At 43.5% G+C, this 18,566-nt stretch overlaps 1 protein-coding gene and 1 pseudogene across 1 annotated transcript; one reads left to right on the forward strand and one right to left on the reverse strand.

Annotated features, from left to right (window-relative positions):
- Positions 1-133: 133 nt before the first annotated feature.
- LOC115121672 (astacin-like metalloprotease toxin 5) lies at positions 134-5,287 on the reverse strand. The gene is made up of 11 exons (XM_065016526.1): positions 5,170-5,287; positions 4,956-5,021; positions 4,730-4,786; positions 4,515-4,583; positions 4,339-4,388; positions 2,406-2,487; positions 2,198-2,312; positions 1,873-2,045; positions 915-996; positions 519-640; positions 134-409 (listed from the first exon to the last, which is right to left on the reverse strand). The coding sequence occupies exons 1-11, from the start codon at positions 5,201-5,203 to the stop codon at positions 405-407; spliced, it is 855 nt and encodes a 284-aa protein (XP_064872598.1). The 5' UTR covers positions 5,204-5,287; the 3' UTR covers positions 134-404.
- Positions 5,288-11,718: 6,431 nt separating this feature from the next.
- Positions 11,719-16,954, forward strand: LOC135570486 (astacin-like metalloprotease toxin 5; annotated as a pseudogene).
- Positions 16,955-18,566: the final 1,612 nt, after the last annotated feature.

An 18,566-nucleotide genomic window follows, 5' to 3' on the forward strand; every position in this document is an offset into this window, starting at 1 on the left:
CATTAATTTAAGTCTCTCCTGGTACACTACATCTACTTCCTCTCTGATCCCACCCTGGGACGTATGATGAGCATAGCTGAGAAGGTCCATTCTAGAATGAAATAGAACACTGCAAGCAACATCACACAGTGGATTCTTTTCAGTCTAGGTCATTTTATTTATTTCCAAGACAAGTGCAGTGGTATAGGCCTAATTCAAGGCAGCAAGAGTACACAGGAGAAATAAAACCACTGCCTGCAGCCAGCCACACGTATAATACATCAGAAAGCTTTAAGGGACTTGTCCAACTTATTCATTGTTGTGAAGAGAAGTTAGGATGTCAGTGCCATGTGTGTTGGAATCAGTCGGCAGCAGTGGTGTTGGAATCTTCTTCGATGGTGTAATAAATGCTAAACTGTGCATTGTTATTCTGGGAAAGACAGGACAGGAACATGGTTAGAATACAGTGTGATAATAACTACATTTACAAAGGCAGCCCAATTCTGATATTTTTCCTGTCTGTGTGCACACGTCTTTACCACATTGATAGAGTTTGTTAAGGCGTGCTATGTCCAGGGGGCTCAGGTGATTTCTCTGTCCAATCTGGACTCCACTCTTCTTGGAGTCAATAGTGGGGTTCTGGTTTGATGAGAAGTAATAACTGCCAGGAGAAACCCAACAATGGGGATTTGAGGAAATGCTACTTTAACAAGGACTGCATCACAATGTCACCCTATTCCCAATATAGTGCACCTAGTTTGACCAGAGCCCAGGTAAAAAGTCGTGACTTAAATAGGGAGCCATTTGGGACACAGAGAAAGGTTACTGGAGCTGGATACTGTACAACTCATCTTTACTTATTGCTAGCAGTTTAAAAACAAGGCGAGGAAAATTGAGACTTCATTGGGAAGAAGGAGGAGAGGAGTGTGACTGACGTTCCGTAGTGCATTATGGAGTCGTAGTCATAGGCCAGATCCTGAGTGTCTCCTTCCTTCACCTTAAAGTTATCTTCTTTTCCTGGAAGTTAAAAGAGGCAGACGTGACTGGTGGACACTGCTGGGTGTGATTGTGATATAGGGGAATGAAAGTGGAAATCTAGACAAGTTGTTGAGATGGAAACCATTAAGTTGAACCTCTAGCAGGAGGAAACTCTACACGATTCAAGGCATGACTATTGCATCTTACCTAAGGAAACCCGTAGCGGGTGGCCTTCAAGTTCAAGAGCTTACATGTTATCCCAGGATACCCATTACGGGTGGCAACTGTAGATGACAATGTGGTGCTATTCATGTAAGGGGAATTTAGCGAACAAGGTTGCTGCGTTCACACCAGGGGAAATTCGCAGGAGTTAACGAATTCAGTTATATTCCACATAATTGGAAATTAGTCTATGAAATACATAGTATTGGTTTCAAACTGAAGAACACTGATGGTTATAGAGCTGGTGCTGTGAGATTAGGATATCAGGATTCAAGGTTACTATGATATTAGGCTATCAGGACCTGCTTAGACAAAGCTATTTTAACAGTAGAGAACAGGGTTGCAATGTATGGGGAAATTAATGGCTGCAGTAATGAGTACATGATAAATGGAACATTTATATATGAACGCCTGTTGTTCTGTCCTTGTGGTGTACTGTCTATTTTTGTTATGTAGGTTTTCATGGTGTCTGGACCCCAGGAAGAGCAGCTGCTGCTTTAGCAGTACCTAATGTCAATAGTTATTCTATACGGTCTTCACTCCAGACTACAAAAAGCTCAACAAGGTGTGCTAGTGTTGGGCTGGTACAAATGCCTGCACACTGCAGCTCTTCATGGGACAAATTGACCAGCCCTGCCCCTGGTCCACATACAATGCCTGTGAGGTGGTTTAGCATGTGTTGGTGTGAGTTACCTGAGACCACGTTGTCCCACTGTATGGTGATGTATTGGTCACGGTCTGGCCGTGTGTGCTCGTGGTGCAGGCCCAGGGCATGCATCAGCTCATGACACAGGTTCCCCACGTTACAGGCTCTACCGAAGTACAGAGGCTGGGCCCCGCCCTGAAAACCTACATACGACGCACAGCTAGAGTTAAGGGAAGAAAGGTGAGAGAAGGGGGGGAGAAAGAGTGGATATGACAGGAAGAGAGAAAAATAAAGGGAAATGAAGGAGCGGTTGTGAGTTAACTGTAAACTGCTGGGAAGGAGAGTGTGTTAATGTGACCATTTTGGACTCACCCTGTCCCAGAGATGAACTCTATGTAGTTAATCTCATTGGTGTATTCGTGGAAGAGGATACACGTCTGGTCTGAAATCATCTTGAACGCTGCTAGCATAGTTTCCTTTCTGTCCACTGTGGGGGATCAGAGACAATGCATATCATTCTCACTGTATTAGAAATCATCTAGTGTTAGTGCTCATCTCTCCTACTGTATTCGACACTCACCCAGATCACCGTTGATCTTGTAGGGGATAGAAGTGACTCCTTCATTCTCCGGCCAAAGTGACTTCACAGCTAATCGGTCTTCCTGTAGAACAAAACACCTAGTCTTAAAAATCTGTCATCTGGTCTGATGAATCCCGTTTTTGCAATTTCACGCTGATGGGAGGACTAGGGTATAGAGAAAACCACATGCATCCATCATGCCGTGAGGCAACATTGCAGGCTGGTGAGAGGCAGTGTGACACGTTCACGGCACACATGATAAAAGTAGAGCAACGTTTGAACGCCACAGGATATCTGAACATAATTGAAAACCAGGTGCATCCCTTCATGGCAGTAGTGTATCCATCTGTGAAGGGATTTTTTCAGCAGGATAATGCCCCATGCCACAAGGCCAGGAATGGTTCCACAAACATGACAGTGAATTCAGCTTAATGCAGTGGCCTGCCCAGTCACCAGATCTCAATCCAATTAAGCATCTGTGGGATGAGATGGAACGAGCCATTTCGGATTAGAGATCCACTACCAGCCAACTGGGCACAACGATGGGAAGCATTGGGGAAATCATGGGGCCAGCATTCCTGTGGAACGCTCGACATCTTGTAGAGTCCATGCCCTGACGAATTGAGGCTTTTCTGAGGGCAAAGGGGGGGTGCAACTCAATACTAGGTGTTCCTAATCTAATCACCCAGTCCCTACAAACACACAGGTATCTTTCCTGAGTCAGTTGCCGGAGAAGAAGGAAACCGCTCAGGGATTTCACCACGAGCCCAATGGTGACTTTAATGGCTGTGATAGGAGAAAACTGAGAATGGAACAACATTGTAGTTACTCTACAATACTAACCTGATTGACAGTGAAAAGGAAGCCTGTATAGAATACAATTCCAAAACATGCATCCTGTTTGCAACAAGGCACTAAAGTAATAGTGCAAAAAAATGTCAAAGCAATTATCTTTTTGTCTTGAATACAGAGTGTAATGAGAGGCTAATCCAATAGATTATTGAGTACCACTTCATATTTTCAAGCAGTGGTGGTTGCATCATGTTATGGGTATGCTTATCATTGCGGACTGGGGAAGTTTCAGGATAAAAACGAAAAAAGACAGAATGAGCTAAACACAAGCAAGATCCTAGAGAAAATCCTGGTATCGTCTGCTTTCCACCAGACACTGGGAAAATAATTCACCTTTCAGCAGAACAATAACCTAAAACACAAGGGCAAATCTGCACTGGAGTCGTTTACCAAGACAGAATGTTCCAGAGTGGCCGAGTTACAGTTTTGACAAATCTACAGCAAGACCTGAAAATGGTTTCATTTTCAATAATCACGCAAATATTTCCCAAAATATTTTCACTGTCATTATGGGGTATTTTGTGTAGACTGGTTAGAATTTTTATTTCATACGTTTTGAATTCAGGCTGTCACAAAAAAAAGTGAAATAGGTCAAGGGGTATGAATGCTTTCGGGAAGGCACTTACCACCTTCTGGTATACAGACTGAAACTAATGATTGCAAAATCATTTCAGTTCTCTCTACAAGCCAGAATTTCAATGTCATTTTATTTAACACTTACTCTACTGGTGGTCCGTGGTGTTGATCCTTCAGATGGTCAAAATATCCACAGGAATGTACTGTTAATACAACTTTTTAGAGTGGCGGTACTGAAGTTGAAATTTCTATCACTTATTAGTATGCCGGCGTTGTGTATTTTCCTGTGGATATTTTGGGTCTCAAATTGTGACCATCTGAAGGACCAACACCATGGACAACCAACCGGTAGAGCAAGTTCAAATGTACTTCTAGTCAACAATCTGGCTTGAATTATTTTGCAGTCATTAGCTTCAGGCTGTGTATACCAGAAGGTGGTATCAATCGGATTCATCAGCCTAAAAGACGCAAGTAACAGGAGAGAAAGCAGGGATCATAGACTCACCGAAACCAGAATGTCTCCCTCCATGATAGCAAGGTCGAACTGTAAGTCCTCTGTAACAGAGAGAGAGGGTCTGAAACAACATGTACTGGTTACACGTCACTACCTCCAGTACCATTAAAGTCCAGACCTCATGATAGAGGTCCAGGATTGCACGCTTCATCTAATGAATGCGTTACCTTCTCTGGTTTCAGGTGTTTTATACCAATCATTTTGTCTGCGACGTGGCCCCGTCGAGGCAGTAGAACCTGAAGGGAATTGTCAACAAACTACATTTATAATATATCATTGTTTATTGATAGATAAGGCATAAACTTGAAGACAACAGATTGAGTTGTTTCTTTGGGCCCCATCACCCCAAGAGACTGACTTGATAATCACAGTATAGGCCTACCTGTGGCAGAGAAAGTCACATTTGTAGAATTGTTGATGGGGTTTGTAGAGTTGTCCACTGAAACACAGAAGAAGAAATAAAAACATTACTAAGCAGAACAGTACAATAACATAGTTTTGCAGTACGGCTGGCATACATTAAATAAAAAAGTGAAAAACAGGAAAGAGGCCTAGCTTTCAGACTATCACCTAACGAAATGACTGGTCCCCAATGCAGGCCTGCCTACCTGTGGCAGGGAAAGTAGCATTTGAAGTAGTAGCATTTGTGAAATTGGCTATGGGAACACTGCCCACTGAAACACACAAGGGAAACATATTACATGTGACATAATAATAACATGGTCAACCAATTGGCCTCTGTGAAATTGGCCTGGCCTACAGTACCTCAATTGGAAAACACTCAAAAGTAGGACGTCACAACAACAAAATTACTGGTCCTACCTTGGACAACCCAGAGAATCAAAAGCCAAACCATGTTGCAACGATGATCGTCCCCCAGGATTTGGGAGAAAAGAACCAAAGAAAGGGCACAAACAAATTCACACCCTTGCTCTCTTTCCAGTCAAAGAGTGGGTGGGGCAGCAATCACAAAGTAACAGGTGCTGGTGTGGTCACTTGCTTTTAAGTTCTCAACCTCAACAACATATGGCGCTAAGTGTCTCTCGACTCAATTTCCTGCCATTTCGACCTAAGGAAGAAGAAGAATGTGCCTCGCTGTTAAACAGTAAAAACGTGGCAGTGATATGCCGTGTTCAAGTGCTACTCGGAACTAGGAAACTCTGAAATGTCAGACATGCGAACTGGTTGTAGTTAAACACGCAGTGCTGGAAAAAATACGCAATAGTCATTCTTGAGTCAAAGTAAAGATACTTTAATAGACTCAAGTAACAGTAACCCAGTGAAACACTACTTGAGTAAAAGTCTAAAAGTATCTGGTTTTAAATGTACTTAAGTACAGTGGTGGAAAATTTAACCCTGTGGCACCCCATAGAGATAAATAAATAAATGTTATACATCAAATTCCTTATAAGGCCGCATGTTTTAAAAAAATGTATTTATGGACTGACAGGGTGCACTCAGATCTGGGACACTGTAAAGTCCATGGAGATTAAGAGCACCTTCTCCCAGCTGCCCACTGCTCTGAGGCTAGGAAACAGTGTTACCACCGATAAATCCACTATAATTGAGAATTTCAATAAGCATTCCTCTACGGCTGGCCATGCTTTCCACCTGGCTACCCCTACCCCGGTCAATTACCCGGCACCCTCAACAGCAACCCGCCCAAGCCCTCCTTCACCCAAATCCAGATAGCTGATGTTCTGAAAAAGCTGCAAAATCTGGACCCTTACAAATCAGCCGGGCTAGACAATCTGGACCCTCGCTTTTTAAAATGATCTTCTGAAACTGTTGCAACCCCTATTACTAGCCTGTTAAACCTCTCTTTCGTATCGTCTGAGATTCCCAAAGATTGGAATGCTGCCGCAGTCATCCCCCTCTTCAAAGGGGGTGACACTCTAGACCCAAACTGCTACAGACCTATAGCTATCCTACCCTGTCTTTCTAAGGTCTTCGAAAGCCAAGTTAACAAACAGATTACCGACCATTTCGAATCCCACCGTACCTTCTCCGCTATGCAATCTGGTTTCAGAGCTGGTCATGGGTGCACCACAGCCACGCTCAAGGTCCTAAATTATATCATAACCGCCATAGATAAGAGACATTACTGTGCAGCCGTATTCATTGACCTGGCCAAGGCTTTCGACTCTGTCAATCACCACATTCTTATTGGCAGACTCGACAGCCTTGGTTTCTCAAATGATTGGCTCGCCTGGTTTACCAACTACTTCTCTGATAGAGTTCAGTGTGTCAAATCGGAGGGCCTGTTATCCGGACCTCTGGCAGTCTCTATGGGGGTGCCACAGGGTTCAATTCCCGGGCCGACTCTCTTCGCTGTATACATCAATGATGTCGCTCTTGCTGCTGGTGATTCTCTGATCCACCTCGACGCAGACGACACCATTCTGTATACTTCTGGCCCCTCTTTGGATACTGTGTTAACTAACCTCCAGATGAGCTTCAATGCCATACAACTCTCTTTCCGTGGCCTCCAACTGCTCTCAAATGCAAGTAAAACTAAATGCATGCTATTCAATCGGTCACCCCCCGGAACCTGCCCGCCCGTCCAGCATCACTACTCTGGACGGCTCTGACTTAGAATACGTGGACAACTACAAATACCTAGGTGTCTGGTTAGACTGTAAACTCTCCTTCCAGACTCACATTAAGCATCTCCAATCCAAAATGAAATCTAGAATCGGCTTCCTATATCGCAACACAGCGTCCTTCACTCATGCTGCCAAACATATCCTCGTAAAACTGACCATCCTACCGATCCTCGACTTCGGCGATGTCATCTTTAAAATAGCCTCCAACACTCTACTCAACAAATTGGATGCAGTCTATCACAGTGCCATCCGGTTTGTCACCAAAGCCCCATATACTACCCACCACTGCGACCAGAAGAGTTATGATTCTGATGTAGGCCTAGAGCAGCCAGTGTAAATGCATATATTGGTTTCTATTAGGTTGTATTTGGATAACAAGAAATATTTCTAATAAAAATAGATGTGTGCTTTTTAATATTCTAATACAAATAGAGGTGTGATTGGATGTATAAGATTTAGTCATAGGGTGGATATGTTAAGGGATTTTTATGAATAATGACTAAATTATGTATACATATACATATCAAACATCTCCAATCCAAAATCAAATCTAGAATCGGCTTTCTATTTCGCAACAAAGCCTCCTTCACTCACGCCGCCAAACTTACCCTAGTAAAACTGACTATCCTACCGATCCTCGACTTCGGCGATGTCATCTACAAAATGACTTACAATACTCTACTCAGCAAACTGGATGCAGTTTATCACAGTGCCATCCGCTTTGTTACTAAAGCACCTTATACCACCCACCACTGCGACCTGTATGCTCTAGTCGGCTGGCCCTCGCTACATATTCGTCGCCAGACCCACTGGCTCCAGGTCATCAACAAGTCCATGCTAGGTAAAGCTCCGCCTTATCTCAGTTCACTGGTCACGATGGCAACACCCACCCGTAGCACGCACTCCAGCAGGTGTATCTCACTGATCATCCCTAAAGCCAACACCTCATTTGGCCACCTTTCCTTCCAGTTCTCTGCTGCCTGTGACTGGAACGAATTGCACAAATTGTTGAAGTTGGAGACTTTTATCTCCCTCACCAACTTTAAACATCTGCTATCTGAGCAGGTAATCGATCGCTGCAGCTGTACATAGTCCATCGGTAAATAGCCCACCCAATTTACCTACCTCATCCCCATACTCTTTTTATTTATGTACTTTTCTGCTCTTTTTCACACCAGTATCTCTACCTGTACATGACCATCTGATCATTTATCACTCCAGTGTTAATCTGCTAAATTGTCATTATTCGCCTACCTCCTCATGCCTTTTGCACACAATGTATATAGATGCTTTTTTTATATATATATATTTTTTTTTAAAGTCTACTGTGTTATTGACTTGTTTATTGTTTACTCCATGTGTAACTCTGTGTTGCTGTCTGTTCACACTGCTATGCTTTATCTTGGCCAGGTCGCAGTTGTAAATGAGAACTTGTCCTCAACTAGCCTACCTGGTTAAATAAATGTGAAATAAAAAATAAAAAATACATTTAAATCAGAACTATAACTAAACAGATTACTACTATGTTAGTGTATGGATGTATGAATCTTATTGTAATCATAATACTGAATGTAATGTGTGTAGTTTTCGTCAAGAATTAGAAGGACTTTCTGTTCCTTGTTGGAAACGAATGGAGCTATCGTCAGACTGGCTGGAATGCTGTGTTGCTTACAGGACATCCTGTCTCTATCCAGGGAGGGGAGAGACCTTGGGCTAGTAGTAGATTGTTTAACAGGTGGCAGACAATGTGGGAAGGCTTGTGAACTACACTGCTAAATTAAATAAAGGGAACACTAAAATAACACTTCCTAGATCTGAAGGACTGAAATATTCTTACTAAATACTTTTTTTCTTTACATAGTTGAATGTGCTGACAACAAAATCACACAAAAATTATCAATAGATATCAAATTTATCAACCCATGGAATTTGGAGTCACACTCAAAATTAAAGTGGAAAACCACACTACAGGCTGATCCAACTTTGATGTAATGTCCTTAAAACAAGTCAAAATGAGGCTCAGTAGTGTGTGTGTGGCCTCCACGTGCCTGTATGACCTCCCTACAACGCCTGGGCATGCTCCTGATGAGGTGGTGGATGGTCTCCTGAGGGATCTCCTCCCAGACCTGGACTAAAGCATCCGCCAACTCCTGGATAGTCTGTGGTGCAACATGGCATTGGTGGATGGAGCGAGACATGATGTCCCAGATGTGCTCATTTGGATTCAGGTCTGGGGAACGGGCGGGCCAGTCCATACCATCAATGCCTTCCTCTTGCAGGAACTGCTGACACACTCCAGCCACATGAGGTCTAGCATTGTCTTGCATTAGGAGGAACCCAGGGCCAACCGCACCAGCATATGGTCTCACAAGGGGTCTGAGGATCTCATCTCGGTACCTAATGGCAGTCAGGCTACCTCTGGCGAGCACATGGAGGGCTGTGCGGCCCCCCAAAGAAATACCACCCCACACCATGACTGATCCACCGCCAAACCGGTCATGCTGGAGGATGTTGCAGGCAGCAGAATGTTCTCCACGGCATTTCCAGACTGTCACGTCTGTCACGTGCTCAGTGTGACCCTGCTTTCATCTGTGAAGAGCACAGGGCGCCAGTGGCGAATTTGCCAATCTTGGTGTTCTCTGGCAAATGCCAAACGTCCTGCACGGGGTTGGGCTGTAAGCAGAACCCCCACCTGTGGACGTCAGGCCCTCATACCACCCTCATGGAGTCTGTTTCTGACCGTTTGAGCAGACACATGCACATTTGTGGCCTGCTGGCGGTCATTTTGCAGGGCTCTGGCAGTGCTCCTCCTGCTCCTCCTTGCACAAAGGCGGAGGTAGCGGTCCTGCTGCTGGGTTGTTGCCCTCCTACGGCCTCCTCCACGTCTCCTGATGTACTGGCCTGTCTCCTGGTAGCGCCTCCATGCTCTGGACACTACGCTGACAGACACAGCAAACCTTCTGGCCACAGCTCGTATTGATGTGCCATCCTGGATGAGCTGCACTACCTGAGCCACTTGTGTGGGTTTTAGACTCCGTCTCATGCTACCACTAGAGTGAAAGCACCGCCAGCATTCAAAAGTGACCAAAACATCAGCCAGGGAGCATAGGAACTGAGAAGGGGTCTGTGGTCACCACCTGCAGAACCACTCCTTTATTGGGGGTGTCTTGCTAATTGCCTATAATTTCCACCTGTTGTCTATTTCATTTGCACAACAGCATGTGAAATTTATTGTCAATCAGTGTTGCTTCCTAAGTGGACAGTTTGATTTCACAGTAGTGTGATTGACTTGGAGTTACATTGTGTTGTTTAAGTGTTCCCTTTATTCTTTTGAGCAGTGTATATTGCCATTGTATCTGAGAGGAGGAGAGACATTTTTTTGTTATTTTTTATTGATTTATTATGGTCCGATTCAAGCACCTATCAAGTTACCTATCAATATGTATATTGTCATAAGTTGTCATACTTTATTTTTTATTTCACCTTTATTTAACCAGGTAGGCTAGTTGAGAACAAGTTCTCATTTGCAACTGCGACCTGGCCAAGATAAAGCATAGCAGTGTGAACAGACAACACAGAGTTACACATGGAGTAAACAATTAACAAGTCAATAACACAGTAGACAAAAAAGAGAGTCTATATACATTGTGTTCAAAAGGCACGAGGAGGTAGGTGAATAATTAAAATTTAGCAGATTAACACTGGAGTGATAAATGATCAGATGGTCATGTACAGGTAGAGATATTGGTGTGCAAAAGAGCAGAAAAGTACATAAATATAAACAGTATGGGGATGGGGTAGGTAAAATTGGGTGGGCTATTTACCGATAGACTATGTACAGCTGCAGCGATCGGTTACCTGCTCAGATAGCAGATGTTTGAAGTTGGTGAGGGAGATAAAAGTCTCCAACTTCAAACTTCACCTCCAAATGAGGTGTTGGCTTTAGGGATGATCAGTGAGATACACCTGCTGGAGCGCGTGCTACGGGTGGGTGTTGCCATCGTGACCAGTGAACTGAGATAAGGCGGAGCTTTACATAGCATGGACTTGTTGATGACCTGGAGCCAGTGGGTCTGGCGACAAATATGTAGCGAGGGCCAGCCGGTTAGAGCATACAGGTTGCTACCTAATGGCAGTCAGGCTACCTCTGGCGAGCACATGGAGGGCTGTGCGGCCCCCCAAAGAAATACCACCCCACACCATGAATGATCCACCGCCAAACCGGTCATGCTGGAGGATGTTGCAGGCAGCAGAACGTTCTCCACGGCGTTTCCAGACTCTGTCACGTCTGTCACGTGCTCAGTGTGACCCTGCTTTCATCTGTGAAGAGCACTGGGCGCCAGTGGCGAATTTGCCAATCTTGGTGTTTTTTAAAACATGCGGCCTTATAAGGAATTTGATGTATAACATTTATTTATTTATCTCTATGGGGGTGCCACAGGGTTAAATTTTCTACCACTGTACTTAAGTACATTTAAAACCAGATACTTTTAGACTTTTACTCAAGTAGTGTTTCACTGGGTTACTGTTACTTGAGTCTATTAAAGTATCTTTACTTTGACTCAAGAATGACTATTGCGTACTTTTTCCAGCACTGCGTGTTTAACTACAACCAGTTCGCATGTCTGACATTTCAGAGTTTCCTAGTTCCGAGTAGCACTTGAACACGGCATATCACTGCCACGTTTTTACTGTTTAACAGCGAGGCACATTCTTCTTCTTCCTTAGGTCGAAATGGCAGGAAATTGAGTCGAGAGACACTTAGCGCCATATGTTGTTGAGGTTGAGAACTTAAAAGCAAGTGACCACACCAGCACCTGTTACTTTGTGATTGCTGCCCCACCCACTCTTTGACTGGAAAGAGAGCAAGTGTGTGAATTTGTTTGTGCCCTTTCTTTGGTTCTTTTCTCCCAAATCCTGGGGGACGATCATCGTTGCAACATGGTTTGGCTTTTGATTCTCTGGGTTGTCCAAGGTAGGACCAGTAATTTTGTTGTTGTGACGTCCTACTTTTGAGTGTTTTCCAATTGAGGTACTGTAGGCCAGGCCAATTTCACAGAGGCCAATTGGTTGACCATGTTATTATTATGTCACATGTAATATGTTTCCCTTGTGTGTTTCAGTGGGCAGTGTTCCCATAGCCAATTTCACAAATGCTACTACTTCAAATGCTACTTTCCCTGCCACAGGTAGGCAGGCCTGCATTGGGGACCAGTCATTTCGTTAGGTGATAGTCTGAAAGCTAGGCCTCTTTCCTGTTTTTCACTTTTTTATTTAATGTATGCCAGCCGTACTGCAAAACTATGTTATTGTACTGTTCTGCTTAGTAATGTTTTTATTTCTTCTTCTGTGTTTCAGTGGACAACTCTACAAACCCCATCAACAATTCTACAAATGTGACTTTCTCTGCCACAGGTAGGCCTATACTGTGATTATCAAGTCAGTCTCTTGGGGTGATGGGGCCCAAAGAAACAACTCAATCTGTTGTCTTCAAGTTTATGCCTTATCTATCAATAAACAATGATATATTATAAATGTAGTTTGTTGACAATTCCCTTCAGGTTCTACTGCCTCGACGGGGCCACGTCGCAGACAAAATGATTGGTATAAAACACCTGAAACCAGAGAAGGTAACGCATTCATTAGATGAAGCGTGCAATCCTGGACCTCTATCATGAGGTCTGGACTTTAATGGTACTGGAGGTAGTGACGTGTAACCAGTACATGTTGTTTCAGACCCTCTCTCTCTGTTACAGAGGACTTACAGTTCGACCTTGCTATCATGGAGGGAGACATTCTGGTTTCGGTGAGTCTATGATCCCTGCTTTCTCTCCTGTTACTTGCGTCTTTTAGGCTGATGAATCCGATTGATACCACCTTCTGGTATACACAGCCTGAAGCTAATGACTGCAAAATAATTCAAGCCAGATTGTTGACTAGAAGTACATTTGAACTTGCTCTACCGGTTGGTTTTCCATGGTGTTGGTCCTTCAGATGGTCACAATTTGAGACCCAAAATATCCACAGGAAAATACACAACGCCGGCATACTAATAAGTGATAGAAATTTCAACTTCAGTACCGCCACTCTAAAAAGTTGTATTAACAGTACATTCCTGTGGATATTTTGACCATCTGAAGGATCAACACCACGGACCACCAGTAGAGTAAGTGTTAAATAAAATGACATTTAACATTCTGGCTTGTAGAGAGAACTGAAATGATTTTGCAATCATTAGTTTCAGTCTGTATACCAGAAGGTGGTAAGTTCCTTCCCGAAAGCATTCATACCCCTTGACCTATTTCACTTTTTTTTTGTGACAGCCTGAATTCAAAACGGATGAAATAAAAATTCTAACCAGTCTACACAAAATACCCCATAATGACAGTGAAAATATTTTGGGAAATATTTGCGTGATTATTGAAAATGAAACCATTTTCAGGTCTTGCTGTAGATTTGTCAAAACTGTAACTCGGCCACTCTGGAACATTCTGTCTTGGTAAACGACTCCAGTGCAGATTTGCCCTTGTGTTTTAGGTTATTGTTCTGCTGAAAGGTGAATTATTTTCCCAGTGTCTGGTGGAAAGCAGACGATACCAGGATTTTCTCTAGGATCTTGCTTGTGTTTAGCTCATTCTGTCTTTTTTCGTTTTTATCCTGAAACTTCCCCAGTCCGCAATGATAAGCATACCCATAACATGATGCAACCACCACTGCTTGAAAATATGAAGTGGTACTCAATAATCTATTGGATTAGCCTCTCATTACACTCTGTATTCAAGACAAAAAGATAATTGCTTTGACATTTTTTGCACTATTACTTTAGTGCCTTGTTGCAAACAGGATGCATGTTTTGGAATTGTATTCTATACAGGCTTCCTTTTCACTGTCAATCAGGTTAGTATTGTAGAGTAACTACAATGTTGTTCCATTCTCAGTTTTCTCCTATCACAGCCATTAAAGTCACCATTGGGCTCGTGGTGAAATCCCTGAGCGGTTTCCTTCTTCTCCGGCAACTGACTCAGGAAAGATACCTGTGTGTTTGTAGGGACTGGGTGATTAGATTAGGAACACCTAGTATTGAGTTGCACCCCCCTTTGCCCTCAGAAAAGCCTCAATTCGTCAGGGCATGGACTCTACAAGATGTCGAGCGTTCCACAGGAATGCTGGCCCCATGATTTCCCCAATGCTTCCCATCGTTGTGCCCAGTTGGCTGGTAGTGGATCTCTAATCCGAAATGGCTCGTTCCATCTCATCCCACAGATGCTTAATTGGATTGAGATCTGGTGACTGGGCAGGCCACTGCATTAAGCTGAATTCACTGTCATGTTTGTGGAACCATTCCTGGCCTTGTGGCATGGGGCATTATCCTGCTGAAAAAAATCCCTTCACAGATGGATACACTACTGCCATGAAGGGATGCACCTGGTTTTCAATTATGTTCAGATATCCTGTGGCGTTCAAACGTTGCTCTACTTTTATCATGTGTGCCGTGAACGTGTCACACTGCCTCTCACCAGCCTGCAATGTTGCCTCACGGCATGATGGATGCATGTGGTTTTCTCTATACCCTAGTCCTCCCATCAGCGTGAAATTGCAAAAAACGGGATTCATCAGACCAGATGACAGATTTTTAAGACTAGGTGTTTTGTTCTACAGGAAGACCGATTAGCTGTGAAGTCACTTTGGCCGGAGAATGAAGGAGTCACTTCTATCCCCTACAAGATCAACGGTGATCTGGGTGAGTGTCGAATACAGTAGGAGAGATGAGCACTAACACTAGATGATTTCTAATACAGTGAGAATGATATGCATTGTCTCTGATCCCCCACAGTGGACAGAAAGGAAACTATGCTAGCAGCGTTCAAGATGATTTCAGACCAGACGTGTATCCTCTTCCACGAATACACCAATGAGATTAACTACATAGAGTTCATCTCTGGGACAGGGTGAGTCCAAAATGGTCACATTAACACACTCTCCTTCCCAGCAGTTTACAGTTAACTCACAACCGCTCCTTCATTTCCCTTTATTTTTCTCTCTTCCTGTCATATCCACTCTTTCTCCCCCCCTTCTCTCACCTTTCTTCCCTTAACTCTAGCTGTGCGTCGTATGTAGGTTTTCAGGGCGGGGCCCAGCCTCTGTACTTCGGTAGAGCCTGTAACGTGGGGAACCTGTGTCATGAGCTGATGCATGCCCTGGGCCTGCACCACGAGCACACACGGCCAGACCGTGACCAATACATCACCATACAGTGGGACAACGTGGTCTCAGGTAACTCACACCAACACATGCTAAACCACCTCACGGGCATTGTATGTGGACCAGGGGCAGGGCTGGTCAATTTGTCCCATGAAGAGCTGCAGTGTGCAGGCATTTGTACCAGCCCAACACTAGCACACCTTGTTGAGCTTTTTGTAGTCTGGAGTGAAGACCGTATAGAATAACTATTGACATTAGGTACTGCTAAAGCAGCAGCTGCTCTTCCTGGGGTCCAGACACCATGAAAACCTACATAACAAAAATAGACAGTACACCACAAGGACAGAACAACAGGCGTTCATATATAAATGTTCCATTCATCATGTACTCATTACTGCAGCCATTAATTTCCCCATACATTGCAACCCTGTTCTCTACTGTTAAAATAGCTTTGTCTAAGCAGGTCCTGATAGCCTAATATCATAGTAACCTTGAATCCTGATATCCTAATCTCACAGCACCAGCTCTATAACCATCAGTGTTCTTCAGTTTGAAACCAATACTATGTATTTCATAGACTAATTTCCAATTATGTGGAATATAACTGAATTCGTTAACTCCTGCGAATTTCCCCTGGTGTGAACGCAGCAACCTTGTTCGCTAAATTCCCTTACATGAATAGCACCACATTGTCATCTACAGTTGCCACCCGTAATGGGTATCCTGGGATAACATGTAAGCTCTTGAACTTGAAGGCCACCCGCTACGGGTTTCCTTAGGTAAGATGCAATAGTCATGCCTTGAATCGTGTAGAGTTTCCTCCTGCTAGAGGTTCAACTTAATGGTTTCCATCTCAACAACTTGTCTAGATTTCCACTTTCATTCCCCTATATCACAATCACACCCAGCAGTGTCCACCAGTCACGTCTGCCTCTTTTAACTTCCAGGAAAAGAAGATAACTTTAAGGTGAAGGAAGGAGACACTCAGGATCTGGCCTATGACTACGACTCCATAATGCACTACGGAACGTCAGTCACACTCCTCTCCTCCTTCTTCCCAATGAAGTCTCAATTTTCCTCGCCTTGTTTTTAAACTGCTAGCAATAAGTAAAGATGAGTTGTACAGTATCCAGCTCCAGTAACCTTTCTCTGTGTCCCAAATGGCTCCCTATTTAAGTCACGACTTTTTACCTGGGCTCTGGTCAAACTAGGTGCACTATATTGGGAATAGGGTGACATTGTGATGCAGTCCTTGTTAAAGTAGCATTTCCTCAAATCCCCATTGTTGGGTTTCTCCTGGCAGTTATTACTTCTCATCAAACCAGAACCCCACTATTGACTCCAAGAAGAGTGGAGTCCAGATTGGACAGAGAAATCACCTGAGCCCCTGGACATAGCACGCCTTAACAAACTCTATCAATGTGGTAAAGACGTGTGCACACAGACAGGAAAAATATCAGAATTGGGCTGCCTTTGTAAATGTAGTTATTATCACACTGTATTCTAACCATGTTCCTGTCCTGTCTTTCCCAGAATAACAATGCACAGTTTAGCATTTATTACACCATCGAAGAAGATTCCAACACCACTGCTGCCGACTGATTCCAACACACATGGCACTGACATCCTAACTTCTCTTCACAACAATGAATAAGTTGGACAAGTCCCTTAAAGCTTTCTGATGTATTATACGTGTGGCTGACTGCAGGCAGTGGTTTTATTTCTCCTGTGTACTCTTGCTGCCTTGAATTAGGCCTATACCACTGCACTTGTCTTGGAAATAAATAAAATGACCTAGACTGAAAAGAATCCACTGTGTGATGTTGCTTGCAGTGTTCTATTTCATTCTAGAATGGACCTTCTCAGCTATGCTCATCATACGTCCCAGGGTGGGATCAGAGAGGAAGTAGATCTAGTGTACCAGGAGAGACGACTTAAATTAATGGTGGTTTATACCTTGAACTTGGCAGAACTGCTAAGCGGTAGATGCAACAAATTATTTAGAAATGTAGATGCTGTAACACATGACTTAGACAGCAGGGATCATTGACTCAAAGAAAATCAGAACGTCAACCTCCAGAAGGGTACGCTATGAAACAGGTTGGAGGAGTCGGTCAACTCTTGAGCTTAACTCAGGATAATCGGTACCACACAAGTGGCTCAACTTTTAGCCATGTTTACTCAACAAAAATGTAAATTCAACAATTTCAAAGAGTTACAGTTCTAATAAGGAAGTTACTCAATTGAAATAAATTCATTAGGCCCCAATCTATGGATTTCACATGACTGGGCAGGGGTGTAGCCATGGGTGGGCTTTGGATGGCATAGGCCCACCCACTCGGGCGCCAACTCCAACCAATCATGAGTTTTTCCCTTAACTCTCTCTCATTTGAATAAGAAATTATCACAAGTCAGAGTTACACTTAAACAATCTTTATTCACTTAAGGGAGCAGGTCATTACATCATACACACAAGTTAATTGAGTGCTCTACGATAATCATGGCTGGTCAATGAATCCCACTCACATGATTTGTTGAGAGCCCTGAGACAAAAGTACAATGGTCTTTTATAGCCAAGATGCACCCCTTTCAGTCTACATGACAAACAGTGTTATGGAATGGGTCACAATGTTAAGCTTTGTATGAAAGATACTTATAATTCACAGAACGCAGTATCTGCTGTAAAAACAATTATATTTGTATAGAAACCAAGCTCTGGCCCTGGGGGTCATCTCTCCCTAGTACCTTTAATAGAACAGAAACATTAACTCGTGCTCTGGAATGTGGTCTCAGTTTTATCACCCAAAAGACATTGTAAATATCCTGTCAGTTTTCTCCCAGAGGCCCACTTTCAGCTCACACAGACACACTAGAGTTATAAGAACCCTATATTATGTTGCATAAAACAACCATTTGATGCAATGAAAGTATAACAATCTTGCAATTTTACTCTCACACCCTACAAAAGGCCATTATTACAGACAGAAATACTCCTCAGCACCACCCACCCCCACTGCAGGTGAAGAAGCTGGATGTGGAGGTCCTGGGCTGGAATGGTTCCACGTGGTCTGCGGTTTTGAGGCCGGTTGCAGATACTGCAAAATTATCTAAAACAACATTCGGGGCAGCTTATGTTAGAAAAATTAACATCAAATTCTCTTGCTACAGTTCTGTTGGACATAACTGCAGTCGGCATGCCAATTGCACACTCAAAACTTGAGGCATCTTTGGCATTGTGTTGTGTGACAACTGCACATTTTAAAGTGGCCTTTCATTGGCTACAGCACAAGGTGCACCTATGTAATGATCATGCTGTTTAATCAGCTTCTTGATATGCCACACCTGTCAGGTGGATGGATTATCTTGGCAAAGTTCATGCACAGTCAAACTTTTGAATGACTATAAAAATGC

The sequence above is a fragment of the Oncorhynchus nerka genome, unplaced genomic scaffold (assembly GCF_034236695.1).
Source record: "Oncorhynchus nerka isolate Pitt River unplaced genomic scaffold, Oner_Uvic_2.0 unplaced_scaffold_30___fragment_2___debris, whole genome shotgun sequence".
NCBI classification, from domain to species: Eukaryota; Metazoa; Chordata; class Actinopteri; order Salmoniformes; family Salmonidae; genus Oncorhynchus; species Oncorhynchus nerka.

Excerpts from the sequence above, each read along its gene's own strand:
- LOC115121672 (XM_065016526.1), bottom strand. The coding sequence starts at position 5,203 with ATGGTTTGGCTTTTGATTCTCTGGGTTGTCCAAG. Across the intron at positions 2,488-4,338 it reads AGGGAGACATTCTGGTTTCG|GAAGACCGATTAGCTGTGAA; the intron begins GTGAGTCTATGA and ends TTTGTTCTACAG. Across the intron at positions 2,046-2,197 it reads GAGTTCATCTCTGGGACAGG|CTGTGCGTCGTATGTAGGTT; the intron begins GTGAGTCCAAAA and ends CCTTAACTCTAG.